This window comes from Nerophis ophidion, linkage group LG10 (assembly GCF_033978795.1).
Source record: "Nerophis ophidion isolate RoL-2023_Sa linkage group LG10, RoL_Noph_v1.0, whole genome shotgun sequence".
Taxonomy (NCBI): domain Eukaryota; kingdom Metazoa; phylum Chordata; class Actinopteri; order Syngnathiformes; family Syngnathidae; genus Nerophis; species Nerophis ophidion.
Window position 1 is genome coordinate 30523833 of NC_084620.1, and position 19381 is coordinate 30543213.

The 19381-nt window shown below is 41.6% G+C and overlaps 2 protein-coding genes across 3 annotated transcripts; one reads left to right on the forward strand and one right to left on the reverse strand.

The window, feature by feature from the left end:
• Positions 1 to 1380: 1380 nt before the first annotated feature.
• si:dkeyp-74b6.2 (cerebellin-1) lies at positions 1381 to 11091 on the reverse strand. 2 transcript variants are annotated; one of them, XR_009808503.1, is made up of 5 exons: positions 10938 to 11091; positions 9980 to 10422; positions 9787 to 9906; positions 2688 to 7959; positions 1381 to 1864 (listed from the first exon to the last, which is right to left on the reverse strand). XR_009808503.1 is itself a non-coding variant. In XM_061913455.1 (4 exons), the coding sequence occupies exons 2-4, from the start codon at positions 10256 to 10258 to the stop codon at positions 7762 to 7764; spliced, it is 597 nt and encodes a 198-aa protein (XP_061769439.1). In that variant the 5' UTR covers positions 10259 to 10422; positions 10938 to 11091; the 3' UTR covers positions 2656 to 7761. The 2 variants fall into 2 exon arrangements, 1 of the variants encoding a protein (XP_061769439.1); XM_061913455.1 differs by lacking the exon at positions 1381 to 1864 and having other exon boundaries at positions 2656 to 7959.
• A 3413-nt stretch (positions 11092 to 14504) lies between these two features.
• LOC133560671 (zinc finger protein RFP-like) lies at positions 14505 to 18836 on the forward strand. The gene is made up of 8 exons (XM_061913454.1): positions 14505 to 14689; positions 15068 to 15667; positions 16974 to 17069; positions 17137 to 17370; positions 17441 to 17588; positions 17655 to 17681; positions 17753 to 17928; positions 18006 to 18836. Exons 2-8 carry the CDS (start codon positions 15071 to 15073, stop codon positions 18384 to 18386), a joined length of 1659 nt encoding a protein of 552 aa, XP_061769438.1. The 5' UTR covers positions 14505 to 14689; positions 15068 to 15070; the 3' UTR covers positions 18387 to 18836.
• The last annotated feature ends 545 nt before the right edge of the window (positions 18837 to 19381 follow it).

Below are 19381 nucleotides of genomic sequence, written 5' to 3' on the forward strand. Positions count from 1 at the left end.
AACTAAGTCAATTGACCAAAAGTGTATTTTTTAAAGTTATTAAGCAATGGCACAAACATTCAAGTCATTTCCAAAACATGAAGTGCAAGATTGTCAGAGACATTTTAAGTGTCAAATTAAAATGAGCTGCATAATAGGAATTCAAATAGTATTCGTTCTTCACTATGTGGTATGTTACTAAGGTTATGAAATTATCTTCATTCTCTAGCAAGTGACTTTTCAAATGATGCTACATATTAGCAGTAATGCTACTTTTTATAGCAACACTTTTCCCCCCCACACTTGACAAATTACGGTTGTCTGTTCGACATATTCCCACTTGAAGCCAAACCACCGCCAGACAATGGAAACCCTGCTGTTTTTATTGGGAATTAAGTCTTCCTTCATTTGTTACCAGATCCGCACCATCTTTCTCTCGTACGGCTACATTAGCAGCTAACATAGCCCAGTATGCTACCTCTCTGCTCTGCTTGTCTGTGAGGAGAGACAGGAAAGAGTGAGAAGAGCCTGAATGCCAGCAGCTAAAAGCAACTACGTGAGAACGTATACTCGAATATTACGATATAGTCATTTTCTATATCGCACAGAGACAAACCCGCGATATATCGCATATATGGATATATCGCCCAAACCTATCTGGGGATAGGTTGATTGGCAACACTAAAATTTGGCCCTAGTGTGTGAATGTGACTGCGAATTGTGTCTGTCTATCTGTGTTGGCCCTGCGATGAGGTGGCAATTTGTCCAGGGTGTACACCGCCTTCCGCCCGATTGCAGCTGGGATAGGCTCCAGCCCCCATGCGACCCTGAAGGGAATAAGCGGTAGGAAATGGATGGATGGATGGATGGAATAGTCCAGATGAGTTGTCCTCTTATCAAACTCAGAACCAGATTTGTTGGCCAAGTATGTTTAACACGCAAGGATTTTGACTTTGTAGACTGTGCTCTCTTTCTTCAATGCAAGACACAAAGAAAATCGCAACAACGCCAGGAGAGCACAGCTGTGGCGGCTATTCCGCAGCGCTATCTTGGTATGAAAGGAAGAGCGAAACACAGGATATTAAAAAGACATTTAAACAGGTTTTATCCGGCCTGTGGGATGAGTTTGTTAATTATAAAATTGAGCTGAAATTTTTGAATGAAAGAAACTGCTGTTTTAAATGTGTCCAGTAAATGTCACAATAGCAATTTTTTGTATCTTTGTCCCGAACGAGACAAGCGGTAGAAATGGATGGTTAGATGTATCATTGTAGATGATGCTAGATATGTAAAAAAAAACTAAACACATATGGTTTATTTGTATTTATTTTTATTATACAAAAGAGCTAACTAAATAAGTAACATCCTGTAATTTGATTTTGATATTATTTTTGTCACGGTGCGGGCACAATCTCCGCTGGCAGCACGCCAGGACCCACCCCTGCTTGCTCTGATTGCATCACAGCCACGCTCCGGCAAAGCTGCAGGCAATCACTAACCAGCTCACCTGGTCCTAATGAGGGAAGGTAGCATAAAGACCAGTGTACCTGAAGATCCTCTGCCGGAACGTAGTTCACTCTCGCAGTAGGCACCCTGTCTCTGGCTTCCCTTCCTCGTACTTGCTCTCTTTTTCTTTGCCCTTCCCTGTTCCTGTGTTTATGTCCATTGTGTCTCCCGCAGTACATTCCCCGTATCTCTTGATCGAGTTGTGTATCTCGACCTCCCTCTGGATTCCGGACTGCCTTCCCCGATCCTCCACCCCTGCTTGGACACAGACATTGATGCTTCTCTCCAGCCCCCGACCGCTTTCCTGCCCACGGACTGCCTTCTCGCCTTGCCTCTTTGGTCTGACGAAGATATATCCAACACGCGCAGACAACAAAGCCTAGTAACATTTCCATGGTTAATTCTACACATCGTCTTGCACCTGTCACTTAAAGTAGCATACACATCCCACACATTCATCAAGAGGTTCAATAAACCTGTTGAACCGATTCTTTCCGTGGTGTCGTCTCCTTTCCCCGCCGTACACAACAATTTTTTTATCTTGATAGATTGAAAATTAACACCAATGAGTTGATTAATGAATATTACCACATCATTTATTCAGAATGTATAAATAACAACAAATCTAGAATACTATTAACCACAACGTGTAAGTGTAAAAAAAACAACAACAACACTCTGATTTGTACATTTTCTGAATGTGCTTGTTCTATTTTTAAACAAAGAAAATAATCTCAAGTAATCTTTATTTTTAAGTCATCGTGCCGTGATTTTACCAGTCCGGCCCACTTGGGAGTAGATTTTTCTCCATGTGGCCCCCGATCTAAAAGGAGTTTGACACCCCTGCATTAAAGGATCCCAGATCTGATGCAACAAGCCGCCACTTTTGATACGCTATATTTCTACATACATAAGTAAAACCCAACGAAAAACAAAAAAATTGTAATGATCTATTGTATATATATATATATATATACATATATATATATATATATATATATATATATATATATATATATATTGAATGGCAATATATATAAATATATATATATATATATATATATATTGAATGGCAATATATATATATATATTGAATGGCAATATATATAAATATATATATATATATATATATATATATATATATATATATATATATATATACGTCCAGGAAGACCGGAGTGTCCGATAATACGTGCTCATACCGATGCCCGGTCTCTTCCTCCGCATCTTCTTAGGTCTTTCCATGGTGTGGCAGAGAGCGAGCAGCTGGTCTCCGGTGCAGACATGGCTATGGCTTCCTGAAGCAGATCCCAAAGTTTACAAAAAAGCAACCCCCTTGTTGCGCAGTCCCAAAAGAGCCCAATGCAAACGGGGAAAAACACACAAAAAGAGGAAGGAAACATTAAGAATACAAGAGCATATCCTGCAAGAAGCAGCCACTCAAGCGGCCCCATCTTGAAACATCTCATAGTGTTAGGATATTAAAACAAATCTATCCATCCATCTATCCATCAATTTTGTGCCGCTTGTCCCTCTCTGTGTCGCAAGGGAGCTGGAGCCTATCCCAGCTGCACTCAGGCGGAAGGCAGGTTACACCATGGATAAGTCGCACCTAAATATACACCTAAATGCACACAACTGATTTGAAATTAATCTGATTAAGCACACACACATGCAGCTGCATCTTCGACATTCAGGGCTGCCTATCTACTATATGTTGCTTTCGGGACGTTGACACGTGCTTTGATACGTCAAATCACATCAAAGAATAATGACTCCAAATGTGTAGCCCCAAGTTTGAACTATCTTCAGTAACTAAAGAATTGATCAAAGGTTTGATATTAGATATCACGTATTAATAATATATAATAATATTTTTTATTAGCTACACATGCTTTTGATAAAAAGAAAAATTCCCATGGATGAAACCACTCAAGCATCTCCCTCATTATCACTTCTTTTCCTTGGGCTGGCCCCAACACTCTTGAACACTTGTTGATCATGGAATTGTTGACCCATTGGACATATCAGCTGTTTTGCTACAAAGAGAGTGAAGAACTCTTCATCGCGGTTCACTTTTGCAGGCGCTTGCTTGAGAGGAGGCCATTCGTTAATGTTTATGTTCGAAATCAGCAATGCTCTTGATGGAGTGACACCAACGCTGTAACATTTACCTGTGAGCTGTTTTGAATAAATACTTGTGAAATCTTCCAGAAGACCCAACCTTGGACTGTTCAACAAAATAATACTGGTCAAGTCTGAACAACTGGCAAGACATTCAGATAGTTTCATTGCTGTGGGATACTTTGGGGGACACACATCCTGTCAAATAAAACATAAACAACATGGTGGCGATGTTTGAGCCCATAATTCCGATTGACTTGTAATTTCTCACACAGCTCAATGGATTTCTAACTCATTCTTTAGGGTCTACTGTACTAGGGCTGTAACGTTATGAAAATTAAATGTCTCAATTATTTTGAACAAAATCATCACCACTTACCATTATTATCACAACATTGTTGAATGTGCTCAAAAAGTACTTCAAACACTGATATATTTTAACCAAGTTTTATTTAAAAAAAATATTTAGAATAAATAGACACACAATATACTTTCTTGGCAGAAGAAACATTCAGTATGGTTCTGGATTCTTAACAGACGTATTTATACTGTATTTGAGTGTTGAAATATGTATTCTTATCTACATATAAGCTCGCTCGCGATAGTCGGTCTGTGGGGGAAAATAAAAAAAGTTAAAAAAGTACAAATTAAAAAAAAGGCGATTGCAGTGCGATCGATTCAGATGTTATTAGACACATTTCCTAGGATCATTCTGGAAAATCCTTTATCTGCCTATTGTTTTAGTGAGATTATACAGTACCTAAAGTGGAAGGGGTGTGGCCACGGGTGTGTTGACGCCAGAGTCTCTCAGGGAAGTCACGCGCTGCAGCAGGACGAAGGCCCGCTGGTGTCTCCGGTAAGACCACAATTTTCTCACCGAAAACTGCCGGTTGACATGTAGTCGGGATCCATGTTCGCTTGACCGCTCTGATCCATAGTAAAGCTTCACCTCCGGGAATTTTAAACAAGGAAACACCGTGTTTTTGTGTGGCTAAAGGGTAAAAGCTTTCGACCTCCATCTTTCTACTTTGACTTCTCCGTTATTAATTGAACAAATTGCAAAAGATTTAGCAACACAGATGTCCAAAATACTGTGTAATTGGGTGATGAAAAGAGACGACTTTTAGCCGCAAGTGGTGCTGGGCTAATACGTCCCCTCCAACCAATAACGTCACAAACACGCATCAGCATGTGTGTCATCATTCTGAGACGTTTTCAACAGGAAACTCCGCTGGAAATTTAAAATTGCAATTTAGTAAACTAAACTGGCCATATTGGCATATGTTGCAATGTTAATATTTCATCATTGATGTATAAACTATCAGAATGCGTGGTCGGTAGTAGTGGGTTTCAGTAGGCCTTTAAGAAGCAATTTTGTCTAACTTAAGGTGTGGGCGTGTCTCTGCAGGCTGGATGGAAGCATACGAATAAGAGGAACATAGTTTCAACATGCCCTGCGATGAGGTGGCGGCTTGTCCAGGGTGTACACCGCCTTCCGCCCGATTGTAGCTAATATAGGCACCAGTGCCCACCGCAAACCCAAAGGGAATAAGCGGTAGAAAATGGATGGATGTATATATTTATTTTGTTTTATTTCTGTTTATTATAATTATCAATGTATTATCTATTTTTTGCTGATTTAATTGATGTATGTGTAGATACTACCTTGTTTTTTATCTCTGTTTCTTTTTCTTTTTTTGGGGGGGGGGGTGGTATCATGGTTATACAAACAAAAATACTTTTGACATTTAGGGCAGACAACGGCTGTGTGATGTATGTGAATATGATTTAGTGGATGGAAATGTCTGATGCTGGATGTCAAGAAAAAAAAAAGAAAAACAATGGATGGATGGATGGATAGTTTCAACATAGTTTTAGAATCAAGTGTGTAAAATAGACTTTATCACAAACGGGAGAATAATGCGCAAAGTTCATACCCATTTTTTGTACCACGGCCAACAACAACATTATGCAAGAAGTTTACACTATTCAAAAATAAATACATATACAACATGTGGATGTGATCATATTATAGTTGGCAATTTTGTTAGTGTTTGCTTTAAATATCAGTTTTATTTTGTAGCCCAGACACACATTTCCAAAGTGCTAACACAGGCCTCTGCTGTGCGCAAGGATGCTGAGACCAACCGTTTGTGACGTTCCGGAGTGAACCCAGCAGGTTTTTGGCATCGGACCCTTTGCTTTACCGCTGATCCGCCATCTGCCACCGGATGCTCAGCAGAGAGCTACCGTGTGGATGACAAAACCTCATGCATGTATGCATCCGTGTTTGAGCAATAGTACGTCGAAAGTAATTGCCATTCAATAGCTTTCAATGAAGCATGCCAGCGAGAGTTTTAATGGATCTTCGCCTTTGCACAGGATGTATTTGTTATAACAGACAGCTGTGGCACCCCCTATTTTCAGTGCAGCCATCTGTTTGCATGGACTGATTAATGGCAGGTGTGCTTGAGGTAGTTTGGAGGTCACACATGAGCAGCATTAGCACAAGGAAAGTTGTCAGAGAAGGTAAACTTTATCTACCTGAATAGTTAAATGTTCATAAGATCAAAAGGATGTCGTTTTGGCTTGTGCAGCCCTTTGAGACACTTGTGATTAAGGGCTATAAAAATAACCTTTGTATGATTGATTGAAATAGACAAACAGGAAAACAGTATTCAATGTGTATTAATGCAAGAGATATGCAAGAAACACAATGTAACAGACGACAAGACATCACATTAATATAGCTATGTAATTTAAAGGCCTACTGAAATGAGATTTTCTTATTTAAACGGGGATAGCAGGTCCATTCTATGTGTTATACTTGATCATTTTGCGATATTGCCATATTTTTGCTGAAAGGATTTAGTAGAGAACATCGACGATAATGTTTGCAACTTTTGGTGCCTTGCCTTTACCGGAAGTCGCAGATGATGACGTCACAAGGTTGAGGGCTCCTCACGTCCTTACATTGTTTATAATCGGAGCCTCCAGCAGCAAGAGCTATTCTGACCGAGAAAACGACAATTTCCCCATTAATTTGAGCGTGGATGAAAGATTCGTGGATGATGATATTGATAGCGAAGGACTAGAAAAATAAAATAAAAACAAAAATGAAGTTAAAAAAAGGCGATTGCATTGGGACGGATTCGGATGTTTTTAGACACATTTATTAGGATAATTCTGGGAAATCCCTTATCTATCTATTGTGTTGCTAGTGTTTTAGTGAGATTAAATACTACCTGATAGTCGGACGGGTGTGTCCACGGGTGTATTGAGGCCAGTCTCTGAGGGAAGTTGGCGGCAGCTGCATGGACGGCGCAAACTCAGCTGATCTCTGGTAAGAGACGACTTTTTACCCCAATTTTCTCACCGAAACCTGCCGGTTGACAAGTGGTCGGGAACCATGTTCGCTTGACCACTCTGATCCATAGTAAAGCTTCTCCTCTGGGAATTTTAAACAAGGAATCACCGTGTGTTTGTGTGGCTAAAGGCTAAAGCTTCCCAACTCCATCTTTCTACTTTGACTTCTCCATTATTAATTGAACAAATTGCAAAAGATTCAGCAACACAGATGTCCAGAATACTGTTTAATTGCGCAATGAAAAGAGATGACTTTTAGCCGCAAATGGTGCTGCGCTAATATGTCCTCTACAGTCCGTGACGTCATGCGCACGCGTCATCATTCCGCGACGTTTTCAACAAGAAACTCCGCGGAAAATTTAAAATTGCAATTTAGTAAACTAAACCGGCCGTATTGGCATTTGTTGCAATGTTAATATTTCATCATTGATATATAAACTATCAGACTGCGTGGTCGGTAGAAGTGGGTTTCAGTAGGCCTTTAAATTTTCTAGGTGGCAAAGATAGCTTAAAATAGAGATAAGTAATAATAATGGTTTTATTGATTACCTATAGCTAAGTCATTAGAGACAGATTAGCCATAGCTAGCTAAAGACAGAGAGAATAGTGTACCTCATGCATTTAGGAAAATATCAATGGGGTGAGCAAGCGTGGACATTAAGTTAGTCATTGAAAGTGCAAAAAAAAAAGGAAAATAAATTCAACATTATTTGGTGCAAGTTCAGTTGAACCATTGGCCCCTGAGCGCCCTAAGCACTCAAGGTCTCTCCACGAACCTCTGCACTCTTACAAAGGGAACACCAGAAAGCCAGAGAACGTAGAATATTTCCACCCTCCCATCAGGTTCCCCCTCTCCAGTTTGAGGTACGTCTTGTCACCCCTCTCCATCATCACCAGGCCGGCATTGGTGGCAGCTTCCCTGGTCACATCCTGGTCGCCGGCGAAAGCCGAGATCACAGGCCAGCCGTTGAGAACCAAACTCACCTTGAGCAAGAAGAAGGAGCGTTTACGATGCGTTCACACATTGGCGGTTTCGATGATGGTTAATGGTGGTTACATTTCGCCTTGCTCCACCAAAGACCGTGCTATCACCAAACACAAAACCCGGTCATCTGTCACTCATCCGCTGCGAACCCCAATAACCGTGGGGAGCCTACAAAACAATTCAACATGCTGAATTTTTCATGACAGTCTGGGCAGTTAGAAATCACCTTTCACCATGTAAAGAATGGCAGCCTCCGTATTTGGATTGCAAGACCTGTGATAATACGATTTTAACACTCTATGGTCCACCATGCAGTCCCATTTTACTCTCGGAACTTCATAGTGTCAACTGCACAAAGATGGCTTAGTTTAACACGAAGCATCACAGTGTCACGGAGGAGCTAGATGGAGGAAGATCTGTGGTGTTATCGTGTTGAACTGCCGTGGCGCTGTGTTCAAAATGTATGGAGAAAGGCTTCTACCATTGTTAGTACACAGGTCACAATGGTTTTGAGAAACACCATCCAAACTGTCCTTTAGAACAAACTGAGGATTTGGTGGAAATTTTAACCCAAATGCTGGTACAGAAAAGGACGAACCCCTCATTTGAGTTATTTTAACTCAACATTTTGGGTTAATTTTTTCAACCCAACATTTGCATTGAAATATAAAACCAAAAAGTTGAGTTATGATAATTTAATTTTGTGTTATTCCCAACCAAACTATTGGGTTGAGTTATTTAACCCAAAAGTTGGGTCTTGATAACTCAATGTTGGTTGATTCATAACCCAACTATTGGTTTGAATTTATTAAACACAAAAACTCAGTTGTGCTCACTACAATGTTGGGTTATTCCAACACTAAATATTGGGTTGCGAAATTTATCGCTCCTTGACCCAAATGTTGGTTAAAAATTATACATTTTACTGCTGGTTTGTTCTACTCCTTCTCAACTACTGATCAAAATTATTTGTATTCCATTCAAATATACTCATAAGCAAGATATGAGTGACATTTTTTACAAGAATTGCCGTGTATGGTCATAGTTGTCACAGCGGGGCCGCATTTTACTGCATGGAGTGTTTTCCCAGGATGCAGACAGTACTCCAGAGGCAAGGTGCAGGTAAGTAAATGATTTATTGTCCATAAATCATGTGGGATATAAACAAAAGAGCACCAGCGTGCCAATAGCACGGGAAGCTAACGGAATAGCGAACAAGAAAAGCTTAGCATGCAAACAGGCAAACAAAAAGGCAAAGCTTAGCTGAGGAATCAAATTGGTAGCCCTGGAAGCAAAGGAGAAAGCCAGACTGAGTGTGGCGAAAAGCAGGGAATAAGTAGCTCTCTGATTAGTGCCCAGGAGCAGGTGAGCATCCCGAACACTAATCAGAGGCAAGTGAAAACAATTTACATTCATGGCAACTAAAACACAAACCCATGGGTGCTCAAAACAGGAACTGAGGGAGTCAAAAACTAAACAAACATGATCCAGGCAGCGGATCATGACAATAGTAGTTCTTTACAGTATGCTCAAATATTTTCATGTACATAAGATGTGTGATTGTAAATAATGTTAATGAGATTAATCCTAATAAAATCCCCTTTAAGAAAAAAGTACCGCTTTAATAAAAAAAAACTTTTACCCAAAAATGTGTTACTCATTGAAAAACAACCCCATAATGGTTCCTAGTTTTGAAAACCCAGAAATTAAAATAATACCCTTATAAACCCCAAAATGGATTGCTCTTCATAAAAATAACTCCAAAATTTAACCTAACACTCGCAACCCAGCATTTTTGAGTGTGTGCTGGACAAAAGTCAACTTACTTGGATAGTCTGCCTGTTGTAAACTTTGACCACATGGAAGCTGAAACTGTAGACCCCCTTTCTGGGAGCCACAAATATGCTCCTGGCAGGATCAAAATGGCTGCCGATATTTACCAATATCTGGGAGAAGAGAGAAGAGCCCATTTCAATTCCCCCGAATCGCTCTTCTCTACCACTGCAAAAGCGAACCTACCTGGTCAAAGTAGATGGTCATGGTGCGGTTGCTCATTTCGGAGGGTTCGTGGTTGGTGTTGCGAATGGCCGAGAAGGCCACCCGGCCAGTTCCCGACCTCACAGACATTCCTAGGGCATTTCCCGATGGCTCGGCAGAGGGTGTGGAATCGCACACCACCAGACATTTCCCTTCCAACACGATTGGCTCTGTGTCATTCTGGCAGCGAACCACCAGGGGCGCCCAGTAAGTGACGAGAAGCATTTTGACGAAGAAGGCGAGACAGAACCAAGACATCATTCTAAAGAGTGAGTTTGGTGTGTTTCCGACCAGATTCAGGTTTATCACGTAATCTTCAGTGACATGGACTAACTACAGCTTGACTACGAGGTGATGGGACTTGATCCACAAGGAACAACTCTTCCAAGACTCGGTGGCGCTCCCATATCAGCCAACAGGAGGTCCTTACATTAGAAAAAAATGAAGAGCAATGTATTGTGTTAATGCTGTGGAACTACCCAAAGTTAAAATTGTATGTCAGAAGTAAAAATTCCTAGCCATTAAAAATTAGGAATTTACAACACATGTTAATGACATTTACAAATTAAGAAAAAAAATCTACCAGGTAAATAAATTGTAGAAAAGGATAATCTATTCCAAAAAAACAACAAGATGAGGTAATGCTGTTGCCCTGGAAGAAACTGTGAATAGTGGTGCCAGCTGGACAGGGTGGTGGTGTTGGCACTCAGGGAGGTGGGGGTTGGGGTGTTGGGGGGAACTACCACAATCCCACCAAAGGGAGATCAGCTGTAGGTAAACAACCCTGCTGGTAAATTTATATTACAGAACACACACAGTGTGATTCAAGGGATGACATTTAAGGAAAAAAAATTAACCTAAGGGACATTTTTATATTTCCTTAAATGGACATGTTGAAATCATACGTTGCCATCAAAATTCCCCGAAAATCGAAACTTACCTTACTCATCAGACAACTTGGAACATCTCACTTCTCCTCTCCAGTTTTGATTCTGCTCGGTCCTTTCTTCCTACTCATTCCCCGTCAAATTTCCCTTTCACATTCTCTCCCATCCACTGTATGTTTTGTAGCTCCATCTCCCTCCCCCCTACCTGCTTCCCAACCAGCCTCCTCCGTCTCCATTGGCTGCAAGGAAATGATCCATCCTGGCTCACGGTATAGGGGATATTTTCAATACGCAGTCATTAAAACAAGTGTACTATTTTAGTCCAACGTGCATGGCCATATGGCTGATCCCATGCTGCCGCCCACTCAGTGTTAGCCCACATGCATTTGGTTTATTACAGACCAAGTTGTCATTTATCCATCTCTTATCACAATCATTTCTTACACTTTGTGCTGATGTTATTTTTCTTCAATCAACGGGGACTTGTACATTTTTGATTCAGCCTTCAATTACAGCCTCATTTATTATGATACTGTTAATACCACCAAAAAGTGCATCAAAACAAGATGAAAAAACATGAACTATAATTAAAACACAAGTCATTCTTGCAATTCCAATGGCTTCAAATAAAATAAATGGTGGCATAACACTTGTGGAAATGTGCTCAGTCTCCCTGTCCCCACATTCCCTACATGGAAGGCCAAGACTGGACTCTCAGTGCGGCCAATACAATCTACAATCCATGCATTGCAATCCAGAGTCTCGTGAGGCCTGTCCCATTTTATACACCATCCATCTAATAAACTATTTATCTCTTGAGCTATCTGGCCCTGAGCTAACTAACTATCTTGAATTTGCTGGCTAATCAGATAACTGGCTAATACTTACCAAAATCCCTTTGTCGAGCTATAGTATTCCACTAGCAAGGTTTACGTAATATTTTACTATTTCTTATGTAAGTAAAAACTACGCTGCAAGCCAAATAAACAGCATAGGCTATACACAAGCCCTTTTAACATTAACAAGCACTGTTGAGAAAATAATTTTTAAAATTAATATAACTACTAACTGAATAGTTTTTTAATAAATGTATTTAATTACTAGGGAAAGTATTTAATGCGTTACTTTTTAAAAAACTTTCATATATTTGGTGTAGACATTTGAGAGATGTCTCAGGAAATAAGAGTGCGTGCTCATTGGCTGTATTAGCTCAGCATTGGTAATCTGTGGACTGGAAGGAGATTGCTGACTGCAGAGCTTGTTTTATATTGTTTTTGTTACGGTTCAAACACCTGCCGCCTGTCAGTCTACTGTGGGCTCCGCTGAACGCGCCTCGGGACACGTTCCTCTCCTGCAGCAGCCGCGACTCCGCTGTTCTCACTCTACAATCAACACACCAGACGCTGATAAGATCTCTGCCTTCATAAGCCAGCGCGTCAGTGTCGGAACTTTCCAGTGTCGGAACGTAGCAGATTTTACCAGTACACAGCCCTTCATAATCCTCTGTTTTCGATTCCCCGGATCCCCTCTCGACGTCCTGCTGCCTTCTCGGATCTCGGCCTTACACCTGCCCCCGGACAACAACGCCTCGCTCCAGCCCCTGACCACCTTCCTGTCCCCGGACCTTCCGAGCCTGCCTTGCCCTTTCTGGACTTCCGCACCGATCTCAACACGCACTTTCAACACCACCCGGTAACACTCCACATATAATCGCTACACATAGTCACACTATATACATTTAGATTAGTCACACACTTCATTTATTTATACTAATAAACACGCTGCAAGCTAACAACGTCCCTGCCTCTGTGCCGTCTCCTTCTCACACTGTACCGTTCCAGTTTTATTGTTTTCACTGATTGTTAATGAAACGATTGAACGTGCATCAATGGCTATCCTCAAATGGGGTGTTGTAGTATTATTATTGTTGAAGATTGTCACTTTATTAAATGATCATTATTCTCCTGTAATAGTAGTTGTGCACACACTGATGGAAAAGACAGTATTAAGAGCAATAATAACGTAGAAGACGAGGTTTCTTCTACCAGCTCAACCTGCAACCATAATCGCACCACAGCAACGCAGTATGTTGTGCAACCCACAATTAATCAATCAATCAATGTTTATTTATATAGCCCTAAATCACAAGTGTCTCAAAGGGCTGCACAAACCACAACGACATCCTCGGTAGAGCTCCCATAAGGGCAAGGAAAAACTCACCCCAGTGGGACGTCGGTGACAGTGACAATGATGACTATGAGAAACCTTGGAGAGGACCGCATATGTGGGCAACCCCCCTCCCTAGGGGACAACCAAACAGTGCAGTGATCAGGTGGTCACTCATATTGACACGCATCTTAGTGCAGTATTTTTCAACCTTTTCTGAGCCAAGGCACATTTTTTTCATTGAAAAAAACTCAAGGCACACCACCAGCGGAAAACATTAAAAAATTTAACTCAGCAGCTTTTATTGACAATAAAAAGTTGTTCTTGCAATTATTGGATATGAATTCAAACCATAACCAACCATGCATCACTATAGCTCTTGTCTCAAAGTAGGTGTACTGTCACGACCTGTCACATCATGCCGTGAGTTATTTGAAGTTTTTTGGTGTTGTCCTGTGTGTAGTGTTTTAGTTCTTGTCTTGCCATGTCATGTACGGATGTACTTTGTGTACGTTGTCTGCTGCTCCACATGCTGCAAAGTCTTTGCTGTCGTCCAGCATTCTGTTTTTGTTTACTTTGCAGCCAGTTCAGTTTTAGCTTCGTTTTGCATAGCCATCGCTAATCTTCAATGCCTTTTCTTAGCGGCACTTGCCTTTCGTTTATTTTTGGTTTAAGCATTAGATACCTTTTTACCTGCACGCTGCCTCCCACTGTCGTCTGCATATTGTGATCATGACAAACCTTGTTCCCGACATCTTAAGAGCAATTAGGTACCTGCTGCCACCTACTGATATGAAAGAGTATTACATGGTTACTCTGCCGAGCACTTGACAGCACAGCACTCAACAACGGCACATTATTTGCAGATTATAATTACTGGTTTGCAAAAAACATTTTTAGACTTAGACTTAGACAAACTTTACGAACAAGGGAACATTTTCCACACAGTAGCTCAGTTACAAAGGATGGAAAGGATAAGGATGAAAAGGATTGCGCACACAAGAGGACAAAAAGAAGTATAAAGTAGACTTAAAATGTACCAACTTTTAACCCAATTATGTGAAATTAAATAATGTTCCACAGCACAGCAGACTGTATCTCACAGCACACTAGTGTGCCGAGGCACAGTGGTTGCAAAACACTGTCTTAGGGGACTAGCAAGTGTGCCTCCTATACACCCGTTAGACGTACCAAACCACGCATTGTTGTTTCCAAAACTAAGTCAGGCAGAGCGAAGGCCACAGATGGAGCTGCATGTTTGTGTGTGTGCACTTGATTAAATAAAGACAAATGTACTTTTGAATATTTGCTTGAACATTCAAACGAATATATTTTTTAGAAGTGTCACCAAAAAAAGTTACATGATTGTGAAGTGGAACCAACTCCTTGTCTTGTGAAGTCATGTGACATGGGTAGGAGGTCTCATGACGGCAATGAGGAAACACCTTTTATTGTGCTGCTGTACATGCACGGCGCTCTGCAGATCTGCAGCATTCCTTTTCGTCAGTGCCTAAGTGAGTCAACCCTTGAGCCTTGAGGACACGTCTCATTTCCTACGGGTCAGGAAGAGTGACATCTAAGAGTGCCACCAGAATCTGACTCCACCACAACGGACAGACGCGTGCACAAGACCCTGGCAGTAAGTGCCAAATCCCCTAAGCATGCTCTTTACTTAATGAGGATTTTTCTGTGTTGTTATAACAACTTGTCAAATCTTATGAGGGAAAACTACCTACAAACTAAAGTCATTGTTTCGTTTCCCAACAAGCCGTGTGGCCGTAAATAAAGACACGTATTGATTATATTTATCGAGGGCAAAATGACTAATAAAGTTGTTTGTGAGGAGTGTGCTGTAGTACAGGTGTGTCAAGTGTTTAAGAAAACAAAAGGAACGTGCAGGGTGCAGTCCACATTGAGATAAGTGTACAAAGTTAAAGGTGTCAAACAAGTACAAATGATAGGCAAATTAATTAAAAAAGAAGAGGCAACGTTGTTCTTTCTTTTTGTTACACTGCAGAAAATGACCTCCCATGGTGACACACGGGCCGAAAAGCTGTTGGAGTGTCCCGTGTGCAAACAGGTGCTCACTGACCCGGTTACCACACCTTGTGGACACAACTTCTGCCAAGCTTGCCTACAGCGCATTTGGGACAACAGCAACGTGTGCCGCTGCCCTGCCTGTGACAAGACCTTTGCCGACCGACCTGAAATTAGCATCAATGCCGCCTTTAAGGAGCTGGCCGACACCTTCAGGAAAATGATATTCCTCGGCTCCTCCTCTTCATCTTCGCTGTCATGCACCGCTGAAGACGGTCAAGTGACTTGCGACGTGTGCGCTGTTGCCTCTCTGTGGGTGCCTGCGATCAAGTCCTGCTTGGTGTGTCTCACTTCGTACTGCCAAGCTCATCTGGAGCCCCACCTTATGGTCGCCACATTGAGTGTGCACAGGCTGATGGCGCCGGCCGCCGACTTGCAGGATCTTCTTTGCGGTAAACACAATAAACTCCTGGAGATGTTCTGTCGCGACGAGCAGCAAAGTGTGTGCCAGTTCTGCGCTGAGACTGAGCACAAAGGTCACCAGGTTGTTCAGATCGAGGAGGAAGGCGAGAAGAGGAAGGTAAAGCCATTTTTAAATTTAATTCTTGTGTTTGTCGAGATATTTTGGACAATGGTGGTCCATTTCTGTTCCCAGTGCACAAAGCAAAGATTGAAGGGTGTGAGTTTTCCTTGACCTTTTGTGGGTTCTTCCGAGGATGTCGTAGTCGTAATGGTTTGTACAGTCCTTTGAGACATTTGTGATTTTGGGCTATATAAATAAACATTGATTGATTGATTGATTGAAGGAATCCTGTTAAATGTTAACACACAATGCTTTGGTCCCTTTGTGATATATATATATGTATATATATATATACATGTAATATAATAATACATACCAAAGGGCCATTCACACATCGTCAGTTTAGATTGCGATTAATGGTGGTTAAGTAATTTGCAGTGATCAACCAAAGACCGCCAAAACCCTGGTCGTCCGTCACTAATCTGCCACGAACCTTAAGAACCGCCCATAAAATTAAACATGTTCAATGTTTTCGTTGCTTTTTAAATTGGACCGTGTTCAAAACCCCTTTCACCGTGTAAGGAACAACAGCCTCCGTGTTTGCACAGCAAGATCCGTGTCAACACCGCCATAAACTGTCAGACACATTTTCACGAAGTGTACACGGTAACTTCATGGAAGCGGCGGAGTAAAACACAAGGGCATCACGGTCTCATCAAGGAGCTACATGGTGGGACTGTGGTTGATATGGAGTAGATGGAGGAAGCTGCAGCTAGGCAGCGCATGTTGATGAATCACTCATTTTTAACATGCTCTTGGAAAAAGTACTATTTCTGAAAGTACCCACATCTTCATTACTTAGTGTTGCCAACAAGTGTTTATATTGACCATACGAAGGTCTCTGTAGCAACCACAACCTCACCTAGCAGTTCTTTTTTTCATTTTATCATTACCATTCTTCCGGCGCAGTTCTTGCTCTTCTTCATCCTTAAGTTGGGCTTCATTACCTGCAAAGAGCTAAAAAATGTGCATCTTGCATCGAGCAACAGCTGAACATGGCAATATCTTGAGCAAAATTATCCATGTCTCTAAAATATGCACCTTGTTGTGATGGACTCTGCTGCCTTTCGAGGAGATCTGTGTTATTACCTCACAAAACTGTGTTGCAAACTGTGATGCAAACTGCGTTGCAAACTACATTGGCGCTGTGCTCAAAACAAAAAGTAGTCAAACCACGATTAAAGGCTTTCCACCATCGTTGGGACCTGGTCCACGGTGGTTTGAAAACTACCATGGACCCCCCTCTAAACCGGCAATGTGTGAACATAGCTTTACTAAATGTTATGGTTTGTTGCTGTTTTAGGTCCAGATTAAGAAGTTGGAGGCGTATTTTGATCAGATGACTCAGGAGCGACAGAACAAAGTGGAGGAAATCCAGAATAATCTCAAACTGAGCAAAGTGGGTCCTAATTTTATTAAGAAAATGTGCTGTCCTGGGGCGGATTCATCATGTCATCTCTGTCCAGATCAGCGCAGAAGAGGAGAAGACAAAGAACGAGCGCCTCTTTGCATTTCTGATTGGCTTGGCCGAAGATAAACGGGCAGAGGTCGCCACCAAGATTGATGAGAGGCAGAGGGTGAACGAGCAAAGGGCTGACATTCTCATAGGGGAACTTCAACAAGAGATGGTTAAGCTCCAAGAGAAGAATGCAGAGCTGGCAAAGCTGATCGACTCAGCGGACTACTTGCATCTCCTCCAGGTTGGTGTCAAAATATTTTGCCTGTAACATACAGTGTGACGTGACCTCTCTGTGTGTTAATGTGGGACAGAGGTTTGCCTGGCTGACATCGCCTCCACCCACCAGAGAGTTGGCAGAGATTAGTGTATACCCTGAGATCTGCTTGGGGACAGCGAGAATCGCACTGTCGCAGCTAGAAGCCGCATTGAGCAGCGAGCTGCAGACGGTGAAAACAGATGGTGAGTTGGCCTTGTATTTTTAACATCAACTCTAAAGCTCATCAATGTTTTTATATGCCCTGACAGAGATGAAGAGAATGCAGAGTTACGCAGGTAAACCTGTTGTCACTGTGATCTTCTTGCGTGAGTGTTGTTGGGATTATTGAAGCATCTGGTTCCAACAGTGAACGTGGAGCTAGACCCGGACACCGCCCATCCCAACATTTTTCTGTCGGCTGATGGGAAGCAGGTGGGCCGTGCCGATCCGCTGCACGCCGTGCCCGACAAACCTCAGCGCTTTGATCCAGTTATCTGCGTTGTGGCCAAAAGAGGCTTCTTGTCTGGAAGGTTCTACTTCCAGGTCAAAACCTTTAGTGATCCAAATCAACACAAACGCTGCATGTTCTTTGTCTTTATTACATCTTCTTTTTCAATTAGGTGGCTGTGGGAAACAAGACCTTTTGGGACCTGGGCGTGGTCAAAGAGTCGGTCAACAGGAAGGGCCAAATCACCTCCAAGCCAGAGACCGGCTTTTGGACGGTGCGTCTGAGGGATGGGGTCGAGTACCGTGCTCTTGATTCACCATCAGTCCTTTTGACCCTTACTTCGAAACCACAGACTGTCGGTGTGTTCACCGATTATGAAGAGGGGACTGTGTCGTTCTTCAACGTGGATACTCGGTCTCACATTTACACCTTTACTGGGTGTGTGTTCTTGGAGAGAGTTTTCCCATTTTTTAGCCCAGGAATTTATGACAATGGGAGGAACATGGCGCCGCTGATCATCACAACGCTGGGTCACCAAAAAGAGGCTCCTTGACCAGGAACAGATCCAATATATAGTATACTAACAATGTTTTTAGCCACGATTCACACCATCCACCCATCACTAAGTTAGTTGGATTCAGAAATTAATTCCCTGCCTAAATCATGGTGCCTTGACACAAAAGTGTACAGAATGTGCTTAAGTGTAATGACTTTGAACATTACACTTATTAAAGCGTCAATGTCAAGACATAGTGACTACACAGAAACATAAACAAAGCTTAACTCTGAAAGTTGTGTGCTAAAGTGTGTTTTTAAAAATTGTTAGCCCTCTTTCATACTTTGCAAATAGCCAATCTAAATGAATGGCAAACACCATCATTCCAGTATAAAATCTGTGTGAATTGTAAATTGATTGAAAATGAAAAAGATGCTCAAAAAGTCATAAATACACAACACGTTCCTTTGATTTGTCACTCAATAAAAATGTGTATAAGGAATCAAAGGTCAATGACTGATAAATATAAGCATACAGTATACCTGTGTATAATATTTCCAAACTGTACTGGATCTAAACTGATAAATACATACCTCCATTGTTGAATACTATCAGGAAAAGAGTGAAGAAACAATTCCTCCTCTGCATGGTTTAAGTTGGCATTCAACGTGGCGCATTATCGCTCCTTCTGTTGATTCCTGTCCAGTAGATCCTCCACAATTTGATGAATAGCCTGCTTTGAATTCATTGCTCATAACTCATAATTCATAACCCTCACCAAGGACTGTTTTCACTGCTGGACTCTAGAAAGAGGTTCCGCAGCCTCCGTAGCTCTTTAACAGTTTCTTTCCTCAGGCCATAATACTCTTGAACGCATCAAAATAATACCCTCAATTCCCCTCAAAAACAGATCAACTCGTTGGAATATAAAGATAATATAACATACATCCATAAACGTGAAAGCATATGCAATAAGTGGAATATATTTATCTGTACAGTATGCTATGTATTTATATCTGCACCTTATTGCTATTTTATCCTGCACTCCGAGC